Raw genomic sequence first — 13,476 nt, forward strand, 5'->3', positions numbered from 1 at the left:
GATTAAAGGCATTCTTACATTTCTCCCCTAAAAAGTAAATAAATAAATAAACCAATAAACAAACAAACAAACAAACAAATAAATAAAATTGAAGCTGGGGTTTTATGATTTTTTCCTTTAAATAAACACCAAAATTTTAAATGATTACAAAACATAAATAACTACAAAATGAAAGGACAGTATTCACTGTAAGCCAGATAATCAGAGTATCATCATATTAAAGTACAACTGTACCCATTAGAATACGATAGTTGACATTTTATACCACAGTTAAATGTAATATTAAAAAGTAAGAGCTTTTAGTTAAAGGCATTTAAAACATAATAGAATCCCTTCCTAGAAATTCCATGGACAAACTAGGTGTGATGGCTCATGTGTTTAATCCCAGCACTTGAAAGACAGATAGAGGTGGATCTTTGAGTTCAAAGCCAGTCTGGTCTACAGAGTGAGTTCCAGGAGAGCCAGGACTACACAGGGAAAACCTATCTCGAAAAACCAAAATAAAATAAAATAAAATAAAATAAAATAAAATAAAATAAAATAAAATAAAATGCCACGGACAGAGCCAGTGTTTGTATTTTCATTTGTTAAAAAACAGAGGCGTTTGTTGAAGGTGGAGCTTATGGTTGCTGCTTATTCTATGTTTTCCTTCAGGCACTAGCATTGTTCCCTTTCAGAAGAAACGACTGACCCATATGTCAGGGTGGATGGCTCTGATTCCAAATGCAAATCACATTAACTGGTATTTTAAAGGTGTGGAGCACTTAACCAACATATCATATACTTCCACATTCTATGGATTTAAGGTAAAGAAAGAGCTACAGAAAACCAAACAGAAGCCTACACTGTCATCCTCATAAACCCATCTCTTTCTTTTCTGAGGGCATGTGTGTGTGTGTGTGTGTGTGTGTGTCCATGTTTGTGAGTTTGTGTATGTGTGGTATATGTGCATATGTGTATACAGATGTGAACATCTGTGTCTTTATCAGTCTCCACCTTATCTCCTTGAGTTAGGTTATCTCATTCAGCCTGGAGCTCTGCTGAAGGGAGAAAGCCTCAGGTATTCCCATTATGCAATGGAGTTAAAGGTGTGTGGGTCATACCTGGCATTTTCATGAGGCCTTGGAATTTAAATTCAGGTCATTGTGATTCCAAACTAAGCACTCTTATCCATTGAACCATTTCCTTAACCTATTAGCTAGAATGCTTTCATTTCACAAATCCATCTTTTTAAAGGCCTATGATGTACTCTGTATGACCCACTCACTCAAAATCTAAGAAGGAAGCAATTCTTTGCCATGTTATTATTCTGTCTTCTTTTGTCCTTGTTACCATTGTATTAGCTTTAATTTGTTGAGTTCCAAGTATTTTGTGTTTATTTGTGTCATGAATTAAATAACGTCATACAATATTTTATATCTCTCTATCTACATATTTGCAAATATGCATTATCTTTGGAAAGAAATAAAAAGTTTGTAGAAATTCCATACTCTGACCTCAATTCTCCAGTGTCCAGTAATTATAGTCAGCATCTTGATGAGGTGTTCCCTTCTACATTCTTCTCCTGATACCACATATTTGTGTGTCCCAGAAACCCTGTCTAGCACTATTCTAAATACTTAAGGTCCCATAGAGAAGATACCTTAAAAACATTTGCATATGCATAATACTTACATATTAATATGCACGTGTGAGTGAAGAACCTACACAACCTGTGTGTGTGTGTGTGTGCGTATGCGTGTGTGTGTAAAGACAGAAAATAAGAATGAGAAAGAGAAAGGCGAGAGATTCTTTACTTTCCTCAGTGATAGAGTTAGCATTGTTGGCATAGACCTGCAAAGTGTCAAACAGAACATAAAAGGCAATTGAAGGATAAACTGGAACCAAACTTTGGTTGCAACACTCTATATCAGCTAATAACAGGAGATTAAAAGTAAGTCATAATATGAAGTATATTTTTGCATAAATCAAGCCATACTTTTCTGCAAATATTTTAGGAAGAAGACTATGTAATTATATCACATAACTTCACTCAAAATCCTGATATGTTTAATGTTGTTGATATGAGGAATGGCTCCGCAAACCCATTGAATTGGAATTCTAGTAAGAATGGAGACTGGCATCTTGAAGCAAACACCAGTACTCTCTATTATTTGGGTATGTATTTATTACACAAAGTGATCTTTTACCTAATAATTTACCTAAGGAGAACAATTTCTCAGTAGAAATATGAGATATACTGTAGCCTGTGTTACCAGAACTTGATATATATTTGTTAAGTAAAAATCCTAGACATAAAATTAATTTGATAAAAGTCCTTTAATTTAGAAAACTTGATTTTTAAAGATAATACTAATATAATTATACAAGGTCTTGATTACTTTATTTTACAGTATTAGAGATGAATAAAATGACAACTGATATACAGTCCACGAATTTTTAAAATTAGTTTTAGAAAATAAAATTATTTAAAAATAAATTTAAACTAAAATTTAAACTATTCTTATTTTTCATACATGTGTGTATGTTTATTTTATGTTTTGTTTGTATATGTGTATTGTACCATGTAGAAAAGGAGTTATAGACAGTTGTGAGCTGTCATGTGGATGCTGGGAATAAAATCAGGTCCTCTGGAAGAGTAACCCATGCCCTTAACTGCTCAGCTACCTCTCTAAACCCTTAAGGTGTTAATGTTTGTCATGATAATTTTCATTCTCCTTAATATTTCATCTCAATATATTATCTATCTAGGTGAAGTTTCTCAATGCCTACTTTCTGTTTCTGAATAAATGATATTTCCAAAATGCTATGATTTTGTATACAGTTGAGTACTTCAATCACCATGTTAACATATTAACTGGAAACAATATTGATTTTGTTCCAGTGTCAGGGAGAAGTGACCTACCTCAGAGCCAGCCCATCTCTGGGACCCTAGATCCTGGTGTGAAGGATGTGATTATTAATTTCCAAGCTTACTGCTGTGTTCTCCAAGACTGCTTTCCAGTTCATCCACCATCAAGAAAACCAATTCCCAGGAAACGACCAGCCGCTTACAAGTACACAGACTTTCTTCAATGGATTTTGGTTCACAAGATACATCTACACTCACATTTCTCTAAATTTATAATCCACTTTTCAGAGAAAAAAAATAGAGACAGCTCCTACAACTTATATGTAAAACTTGCTAACAGTCTCATGATTGAGGAAAGCTGATCACAGATTTTAATTCTTTCAGCTAAAATCTTTTCCTTCTATCTTATCAGGTTTTATGGCTCTTTATTTTTTAGCCATTTGAATCATCACTTTTTAATTAGTGTGTGTAAATGGCTCTCTTATATTTCATTACTAGTCATTTCCAGCAAGAAGATATCAACTTTGTAATTACATCCCTTAGGAAAATTTTCATTAGCAAGTAGTTTCTAGAAGGCATAATTACATAAAGGGTAAGGCCTTCTCTTTCCAGTGGTCTCTCCATGTCTTTTTCCATTTAATGCAGTCTTCATTTTGCATTACCCCAAATTCCCACCCTGCTGCTGTCCAGGTCATAACTTCACTGAATTCTGGGCAAGTCAGACATTATGTTCCCTATTCTTCTGTTCACAGAATTTACCCAAATACATCCTTATCATGTACTTTGTGAGATAGAAATATTTGCTAGAGACCCATAAATGGATAAAGGATGCACTGATTTTAAAATTTCTATGGTCAGATCTTATAAGAAAACAGGGTAATTGACAAATCTCTAAGTTAAATTGGTTTAATTAAACTGTCATATATCAAAATAAGGATTTGATGAGAAGAAATGTGTTCAAATATTTTAAATTATTTTGCTCAATAGAAAAATTACATAGTTTATATATGTTTCTACTACTAATTGTACATATTAACTTGGTTAGTTAGTAAGATTATTTAATATCAGTTTCATATTCTACCATTCCTAAGACATCTAATATAATGCTGTGCCTTAAGGAAATACTCATTAAATACAGAGGTGATTATTAATGGAAGTATTACTTTTTTCCCCAGTTTATGGTCCAATGAGTCCTTCTGGCAATCATCCCCAGAGAACAATTATACTGTACCTCGCCCAGGAGCAAATGTGATTATTCCTGAAGGTAAACACATACATACATAAGTAAAATGTTAGCATTTCGGTAATGTCGATGTTGCAGTAGAGCAGATGTAGCAGTAGTTATGACTCCATCTTTAAGTATCACAACATTGAGGAAAAGCAAATAAGTGTAAAGGCATGGGCTTCGTTATTGTGTCTGGTTATGAAACAATCTTCCAGTTTTCTGTAAATTTAAATCTATTAATGATAACATTAGCTGGATGTGGTGGCATGTGCCTGTTTTCCTTATTGCTCAGAAGACCAAGAAAGGGGTGTTGCTTTAGCACAGGAGTACAAGGTCAATTTCAGAAACATAATAACACTGTTTCAAACAGAACACTAATATCAGCAACAAAACCACAATATCATGCTTTCTGTGAACTATAGGAATCATGTGGAAAGAATTCATGAACTTCAAAGACAAGACTGGCTGTTAGGCTTGCTAGTATTCTGCCATAAGTGTCTGTGTGCTGGTTCTTACTGGTTTTTTTTTTTTTTTTAGGAACATGGATTGTAGCTGATGTGGATATACCCCCAGTGGAAAGACTCATTATTTGGGGAGTTCTAGAAATGGAAGATAAATCTGAGATAGGAGTAGCAGGCCCCACCTATAGAAGAGTTGTTTTAAATGCCACCTACATATCAGTACAGGTAAGAGTGAGATCTTCTAATTTATATTATTAATCCTATTCATTTCTGACATGAAAATTTGTGGAATTGGTAACAAGAAAAGCATTCAGTCAGTGTGTAGACATGCATACACACACACACACACACACACACACACACAAACACTGCCATAGCCCAGAAAATGTAAGCATCACACACATCCCATGTATTTCTTCTCTTTTTAAATTGTGGTTTCATCTTCCTTACTGGGATAATTCACAGCATACTCTTTAGTGTGTGGTTGCTGCTATTTTAGTAACACTTAAGATATTCATATTGTTATCATATAAATATATATAATTATGTAAAGATTAATTATTAATTGTGCACTCACAACAACAAATAACAAATTCTTAACTGTTCTGGGGAGAAAAATCAAAAAATTTTATTTAAAAAAAGACATTTCATAAAAATGAATGGACATCGATGGGATTGTGAAATCAAGCGTAACCAAGGGAATGTCTCCTCTGTTGGGACAATTATCCCCATTCTTCTATGATGGTCTTGAGTTTGTAACAGCTTGATCTTTAATTGTTTTACCTCCTTATTACTATTTACAAGAAAAGAGTGGCTGAACCAAAAAAGCTACTAGGGATTGTTTGAAGAGAGGATTTATTGCACAAATAAACTTCTCTGGTGAGATCTGGGAGCCTCAGTCATGATCTATGGGTAGAGATATATAAATAGTATCGAGCACACAGCAGCTTGGTACCATGTCCATTAGCAGCATAATAATACTGGGTTCTCCTCTGGGGCTTTTGAGCTTCCCAGATATGGATTCTTGGCCAGATTAACATGCTCCAGTAGATGGCCCCATAGGCATGAAGATATAGGCAACACAAATTGGTCTGTGTGGGTTATTTGCAAATTTGAAAAACAAAACAAAACAAAACAAAACACAAAGTTAGGAGCTGTGAGAAGGCAGGAATGGATCTGGGATGGGATTTAGGGGGAGGAGTGGAAGGTGAGTAGAATACAAATACAGCATATGAATTCTCAAAATATTAATAAAATTCTGTTTAAAATTAATTACTCTTTCTTTATGAAAGAATAAAGTACAGCGACTAATTTTGATGCTTTTCAAATTTTGGACAGATGTAAGGATTTGTGGTAAAATAAAGCTAGTGTGATTCTTTTGCTGTTTAGTAGTGGGGTAATGTTGGATATATTGCCCAACATCTTTCACTTCAGCAGCAGTTTCCTCACCTGTGAAATAAAACTAAAAATATCAACTCATGGGTTTAGTATAAAGGACAATGTTTATAATTAGTACAGATGAAGTTTTACATTAGGTCTACATTAGTCAGCAAGCATTTGATGGCAGCCATCATTATTAGCAGTTATAGTCATAACTGGTATCGCTGAGATAGAAAAGCTAGGAGCATATTTTGTGTATGACCTATTGTATACAAATACAGTGTAGTATGTTCAAACATCACTAGCTTAGTTAGGTCTTAGAAGATCTTAGTTCTTGGTCTGATTCTAACAGGAAATAGATACTGAATTTGACCTTGAAAAAAATCACTCAGACTATCTATCCTATCCTAAGGCCAATAGGCTAAAGTCAGTTCCACTTACAAGAATGATCTAACAAAATGTCTCCATTTTACTACAGAGACTTCCAGGAACTTCTTGACTTTCTTTTATGGATGAGGTTTTTCTCTACTCAGTTTTTTTTTTAAGTACTAACAGTTTTCTGTTTCACTGTAGGGAGGGAGATTAATTGGTGGCTGGGAAGATAACCCCTTTAAAGGAGAATTACAGATTGTTCTTCGAGGAAATCATTCTACCCCAGAATGGGCTTTTCCAGACGGACCGAATCAAGGGGCAAAGGTGTTAGGTATGTGTTATCAAGCTAAATGTTTCAGATCTTTTTTTTCTTAGTCTATTTCAAAATACACAGGACTTAATTCACGATAGTATGGCATCACAATCTTTTATAGTCAATTATTTATACTAAACACAGGAGGATAATTTAAAAACATTGAATAATGTCACATTACAATTTAGTAACTGATATGGATGTGGGTATTCCAAATCAAGCTGTAGGGTATTCTAAAACTAAATTTAGTAAAGCTCTACATATCACTATCATTTCTCCGCAATCTTTTCTTGACATAGAAGAGCGATAATACTCTTTCATATTTTGTGCCTTCCCTCTAACAGACTCTTTTCCTAACGTAATTCCATTTTCAGTGTTCATAAGCAGTCTGTGGCTCAGTTGGCTCTACAGTCAGTCACCCACTTACAACTGCCAGTGAGCTTAATTTCCCTGAGGCATCAGTGTATTGTGCACAGTCCTATTTCAATCTGGAAGGCAGAGGTCTTAAAAGAGTTTAATTTGACCAGAATTAACAGCTGCTTTTATTAATACTGTTGCATATTCATTTAGGAGACACATAAGAGTATTACTATAGTAGAGATGCAGGCAAACTTAGTCTTAAAGATATTTGGTTTTCTATGTTTTTTTTTAAAATGGCATTATTACAAATATTCCAAACATCAAGGAAAAATACCATTAAAAACATATATGTTTCCAGCTCATACCTTAAGGAAAACTAGTACTATGTGACAACTTTCTATGTTTTCAGTTTAATCTATTTGTTTTACACATACTGTTTCTTTTCTAATATCTATTGTGTTTTCATTGTATTAAAACATAGTTAAAATACATATGTCATTTGCTCTTAGAAGCCTTTGGTTCTTTGTGACGTATTATGGATATATGATCCAGATCAATCAGTGGCAACAAACAAAACTCTCCCTGGTTTAGAATACTGCTCCCCACTATTAATACAACTGAAATACAGTTAATCATTATGTGCATCTGCATTAATTCCATTTTTTTTATTATTTCCAAAATAATGTTGTGGTAAGCCTCCTAATATATGTTACCTTACATGCTGGATTTACTATGGCCTAGATTCCTAAAAGTAGGTCAAACTGCCAACACTCTTGCACAACCAACCTCAATTCATTCCATTCATTCTCCAATGTTTAATAGCTAGCTGAAATATATCAGTAGATAGTCCCATTCTACACTAGCCCCTAACTCAGGACTGTATGATATGTAAGAATTCTTCTCTCCTTCAGGAGTGTTTGGTGAGCTGGACCTGCATGGACTTCCACATTCAGTTTATAAAACTAAACTGTTAGAAACTGCGGAAGCAGGCTCCAAAATCTTATCTCTAGTGGATGCTGTGGATTGGCAGGTAGAAAACAAAAATAAGATGAATATACCATGAGTTTACTTGAAACAATTTCTTCCCTGTTTTCTGTTTACTTCCTATAATTAACAGTATTTAAAAATGTATATCTTATAGTCAGCTTCCAAGGGATGACCTGATAACAATTAGTTAAAAATTGTGATGTCCAAAGTTCTTCAAACTATATAAAGACCATTATGGGTACCTTAGAAATAAAAGAAAAGATATGAAAATTGTGAGTTCTATGTATTTATAAATTGTAAAGAGTAGAATTATGTTAAGTATATTTTACTTTTCTCTTGGTTACCTCATCACTTGTTATCTTTGATGTTAAATGTTTAACACTTAGGGAAAAAACACAATGACATTAAGTAATACCTATGCTAAATGAGAGAACTTCATAATTTTGATTTTTTTTTTTTTTACATTTTGTTGATTGATTGTGTATGTGTTTCTGTGTGGAGATGGTTGAGAGTAGAAGACATGGCATACATGTGTTTGTGGGCAAGGGCTTGTATGTATATGTCATGGTACATGGATGGACGTCATACTCTAAAATTCTTAACATCAACAAGGCATATTTATTGTTAGAGATCTAGATGATAGTTTATTACTTCAGGTAGTACCCTGATTGCTACTAAGATATAAATTTAGAATTATTTATTGATTGTTGCTAAGAACCATAAACCTACTTTAAAAATTACTGTTGCATTTGGCACTTGAATTTTCCTAAGGAGGGAGAAGATGTTGTAATAACTACCACAAGCTATGATTTACACCAGACGGAGATCAGAAGGATTGCTAAAATCCTACATGGGCACAAAATTCTCATCCTCAATGATAGCCTTTCCTACACTCACCTTGGTAAGTGGCTGCTCTTTAACCAAACGGATATATAATTAAAGTGTCTGGGAATGGTCATATTTTAGTTATGTACCCTGTAATTATAATTCTTTGATTAAACTTCACAAATATTTTTCAGAATAGTTAGCTTTGATCCCAGTGGATCCTACTGTGTATGTCTTGCTGTCCAATATCCTTTACTACATGTATCCACCATCTATTCACTCACTCATTCAGCAAATATTCAACAAAGACCATTTATATAGCATTCTTTAGAGCAAGTCCCTGCCCTTTTCTCTTCTAAGTTTCCAAGTAATTCTTGATATATCATGGAATTTTAAAAACTTTTATCCAGAAGCTGGAGAGATAGCTCAGCAGTTGAGGTAACTTCTTCCAGAAGTCTCGGTTATGATTCCCAACATCCACACAGTGACTCATAACCACCTATAATTCCGGTTTCAGTGGACTTAACAGCCTCTTCTGGCCTCTGAGTGCACAGAGACATGCATGTGGTGATAAGACATACATGCAAACAAAACACCCATAAACATACCATAAAAAAACAAAAAAAGATATAAATTGTATCTGATACACAACAATTTATTTATATAAAATTCTGGTACATATGCAACATGCTTATGAATGTAGAGCCATGCAAGGACTAGGAGCTGGGAAAAAATACTGTCTATTCCTTGAAAATTCAACTCAGAGCCTAGGGCAACATTCTTTAAATAACTCTGTGTTTCCTCACTGATGAAAATTAAAACTAGCATTTCAAGTTGCGTTGCAATAATGTTTTCATGTATAACTTGAGATAATTGCAAACCACCTTCAAAGAGTATTAAACAGTAGCTGTTATTTAAAACAATCTTAAGCACTGTCTGTTCCTACCATGTTTAATTTTCATTAGCATATATTCATTGTACATGATACAGTGATATATAAGGATGTTTTCATACATGTATATAATGTACCTTGAATATATTCCTCTTATACTATCTTAAGATATTCATTATTCATAAGAATTAAGCCCTTAACCAAGCCTATGTGTTCATCAATAGAAGAATGAATAATAAAAACATGGTGTATATATGCTAAAAAATTTTCAGCCACAAAGAAAAAGGACAAAATTATGTTGTTTTCAGCAGCACAATTGGAAATAAGCATATTGATTGAATTAAGCTAATCTCAGGAAAACCAATATCAGACTTTATTTTCACATTGTGCTTCACAGATTTTAACAAAAGTATAAAACTGTTTGGAGGGGAAAGAAAAGCAATAACCCTCTTAATTTCTAATTTTAATAATCTTTTAAAGAGATGATATATCTTGGATGTATTAAGTATAATCTAAATCAAATATATCTTAATTTTAGTTTGCCTTTTATCTCTGTTAAATATCTAATGAGTTTATACACTTGTGTCAACATTCAATGTGTTAAAAAGTAGTTTACCTTATATATTTTAAATGAACTAATATATAAATATCTCCTAAGATTGATAATGATCCATTTGTTTGATTGCAGCTGAAAGACAGTGGATCTCTGGAACAGCTCAGAGCTACACATTATCAGCTGATGTTGGGATACTGAGTAGGAACATCAAAATAGTTGGTGACGATTACTCGGTTTTGTCCAAAGACTCTTTTGGTGCACGGATCCTAGTTGGCTCATTCACTGGAAACATGATGACATTTAAAGGTTAGTATAAGTTCGGTCCACTTTTTTCCAAGTGACATATAACTTATAATTCTCACTTCTCCATAGAGCCACACAGAAAAATAGAGCTTCAAGTGTGATTATATATTCTGTGTGTTACTCTCTGAAGTGTAATATTATTAACTATTTACTTTATCTTCATAGACAGTAAGAATTACCAAACCAGAAATGGAGTTCACTGAGAGTCAGACTTATCTCTAACCCAACAAATTATTTCATAACATCTGTATCTATTTTAAGGAAAACTTCAAATATATCAAATACAGAGAAAAGCAATGCAGTAAATTCCAATGCCGTCATTGTCTCTAGTGCTCATCAACATACCAATTCTATCCAATCTTGTTTGATCTGGTAGTATTTTAATTCTGTTATTCTCTCCTCGTTTGTAATCTAGAAAATGTTTCTTTTTAAGCCTCATTAAATATTATGGATCTTGAAGAAGAGTTGAAAACAACCTTGATTCTCATCTTATATAGACTATTGACTTAATATCCAGAATACTTCAAGGATGACCTCCTCTGTGTGTATTTCCTTGTGGTGTGTGTGTGTGTGCATTTGTGTGTGTGTATATGTGTGTTAGTACACACATGTGTGCATGAGCATGCACACACAGGCGTGCGTATGTGTGTACAGTCACAGGTACACACATATGTATATGGAGGCCAGAGTTCAATATCAGGTGTCTTCCTCAACTGTTCTCCACTTTATTTTTTGAGGCAGTGTCTCTGAACCTTGGGTGAGGCTGCTTGGCTTGTGATCCTCAAGGATCCCCTTGTTTCACCTCTCCAGTGCTAGAATTATCAAGACACAGTCACCACACATGACTTTTTATGTGGGTTTTGGGGGATAGAAATCAGCGTCATGTCCAGAATTTTACTTTCTGAGTCATCTCCAGCCTAACAAGAACTTTGTTTTTTTATTAGTTACTTATACAAGCCATGCATGTAAACATATTTATTAGCTCTAATTCATTGTGATTGTTTCATTGATACTCAAATGCTCCATTATTTATCTTAGTAACCTTTTCTTTTTGTGTCATAAATTCTTTACAAATGAGTTAACATTTTTGTGTCTTCATTCTCCAGTATCCAACTACTTACTGTAGTTTTTGCTGGAATTAAGGATCAGTCATTTCTGTAAATAACCCTGGTTATATAAGTTTGGGTTATATAAGCTTGCCGAGCAACCTAATGCATCTAATCAGTTTCAGGGACTGCTGGAAGCTTCAGAACTTGGCACAGACTAATCTCTTATAGATCATTATCACTGTCATTACCAATTTACAATACCATCTCTTGCACCTCAGTGGTGCTATGAAAAACTGGCTGACAAAGAAGTGACAACGCTGAAAGAGTCTCTGAAATAGAATTCTCATAATAAAAGCTCTTTGTAGCAACAAGATTGAAACATCAGATATATTATATGCATGCCTTAGGTGCTTTCTTAGCAAGCAATATTACCCTAGCATAGAAGAAAATTTGTCCTTTAGATATAATCATATATAAATAATACAAAATAAAGAAGAGAAAACAAATCTTAGATACTGTAATGGTTTGTGATCTTCCAAAGAGTCATTATATATTTTAGATAAATATTAAATCTATATAATTTAAATTTTATAACTTTACATGGAAAAGAAGCTATAAGAGATAAAATCTAAGAGCAAAAACAATGGATAAAAGATTAAGATATATTGTTTTATTTGAAGTGAAGGAGCAAAGAAAAATAAGGCTTCCATGAAGCACTTGAATAGTTTTATATATTTTCAAGTATGTTTACTTTATTCATTTTAGGACACTTTTTAATTATCTACTCCCTTAGGAAATGCAAGAATAAGTAATGTGGAATTTCATCACAGTGGTCAAGAAGGCTACAGGGATAGCACCGATCCAAGATATGCTGTGACATTTCTTAACCTGGGACAGGTTTGTGCTTTAAATTTTTTATGTTCAAATAAATTATCTTTCACCCATAAAAAAAAATCTCTGTTCTAAAAAATCCTACAAATGGGAGCTGGAGAGATGGCTCATCCTTTTAGAGCACTTCCAGAGGACCTGGATCAATTTCCAGAACTCACATGCCAGCTCAGCACTGCCTGTACCTCCAGTTGCAAGGAATACACAAAGGCAAAACACCAATATGTATAAAGTAAAACTAAATAAATTATTTTTTTGAAATCTCTGCAAATAAAGTGCACCACACAGCTAAAAGTTAAGAAAGTCTCTTAAGCAAGCATTGGTCTAGACCCAAAGTCTCTCCGTCTTTTTACTCTCTCACTATCATTTACATTTTTATATACTCATCACAAAAAAGTTTAAAAACATATGACAGACTTAAACTAGAAAAACAACTAGCTTTATAGCTTCTTTCTTAACTCATATATCCTTTACTTGCATTGCTTAACCTATAAAAGGTTTGTAGTTTAGTTCTAATATATGTTCAAATTATAATGTCTGCATTTTAAATATTACCTGCAAACGTCAGGTAGACAAATTTATCTTCTAATGTAAGGAAACGTCCTTGGCTCTGTTGTACATCAGCTTGAATAGACTCACAGTAGCAATATTTCAAACATTTTGTGTTTATTTAAGGTCAGTAAGACCATAGGAAAAGTAATAGAGTTAAATGGTGCATGTTATAGCACATGAAGGTCAGAGGACAGCTTTTGAGACTCAGTTCTTTCCTTACACCTCTTGGCCTTGGGGTTGGAACTCAGTCTGTCAGTCTTGGATAGCATACATCACAGGTAAGCCTTACTTTTCAGTCACTAAGAATAAATTTTTCTAAATGAGTGTTGCTTATGTTTTTCTAAAGACAAGCATATCTAAATATCTGCTTCTACATCTCCAGCAAAAAGGGGAACTAATTATGCTCAGAAGGCTGGAGAGTTAAGAGAAATGGGCAAGAGCATATTTCTTAGGAGAAATAAA

At 33.7% G+C, this 13,476-nt stretch overlaps 1 protein-coding gene across 8 annotated transcripts in view; it reads left to right on the plus strand.

Moving 5' to 3' along the window:
- Pkhd1l1 (polycystic kidney and hepatic disease 1-like 1) overlaps positions 1-13,476 on the plus strand; it is a 143,981-nt gene that overhangs the window by 96,502 nt on the left and 34,003 nt on the right. For all 8 annotated transcript variants that reach the window (XR_383993.4, XR_875261.3, XR_875262.3 and 5 more), the window contains 10 exons: positions 655-806; positions 1,998-2,157; positions 2,885-3,056; positions 4,027-4,115; positions 4,614-4,762; positions 6,491-6,620; positions 7,874-7,992; positions 8,721-8,850; positions 10,355-10,528; positions 12,368-12,471. Coding sequence is in view for 2 of the 8 variants with exons in the window: in XM_011245522.3 (XP_011243824.1) it covers positions 655-806; positions 1,998-2,157; positions 2,885-3,056; positions 4,027-4,115; positions 4,614-4,762; positions 6,491-6,620; positions 7,874-7,992; positions 8,721-8,850; positions 10,355-10,528; positions 12,368-12,471 (1,379 nt within the window). In the remaining 6 variants the exon portion in view is untranslated. The remainder of the gene's footprint in view (positions 1-654; positions 807-1,997; positions 2,158-2,884; positions 3,057-4,026; positions 4,116-4,613; positions 4,763-6,490; positions 6,621-7,873; positions 7,993-8,720; positions 8,851-10,354; positions 10,529-12,367; positions 12,472-13,476) is intronic.

This window comes from Mus musculus, chromosome 15, assembly GCF_000001635.26.
Source record: "Mus musculus strain C57BL/6J chromosome 15, GRCm38.p6 C57BL/6J".
In the NCBI taxonomy this organism is placed as follows: Eukaryota; Metazoa; Chordata; class Mammalia; order Rodentia; family Muridae; genus Mus; species Mus musculus.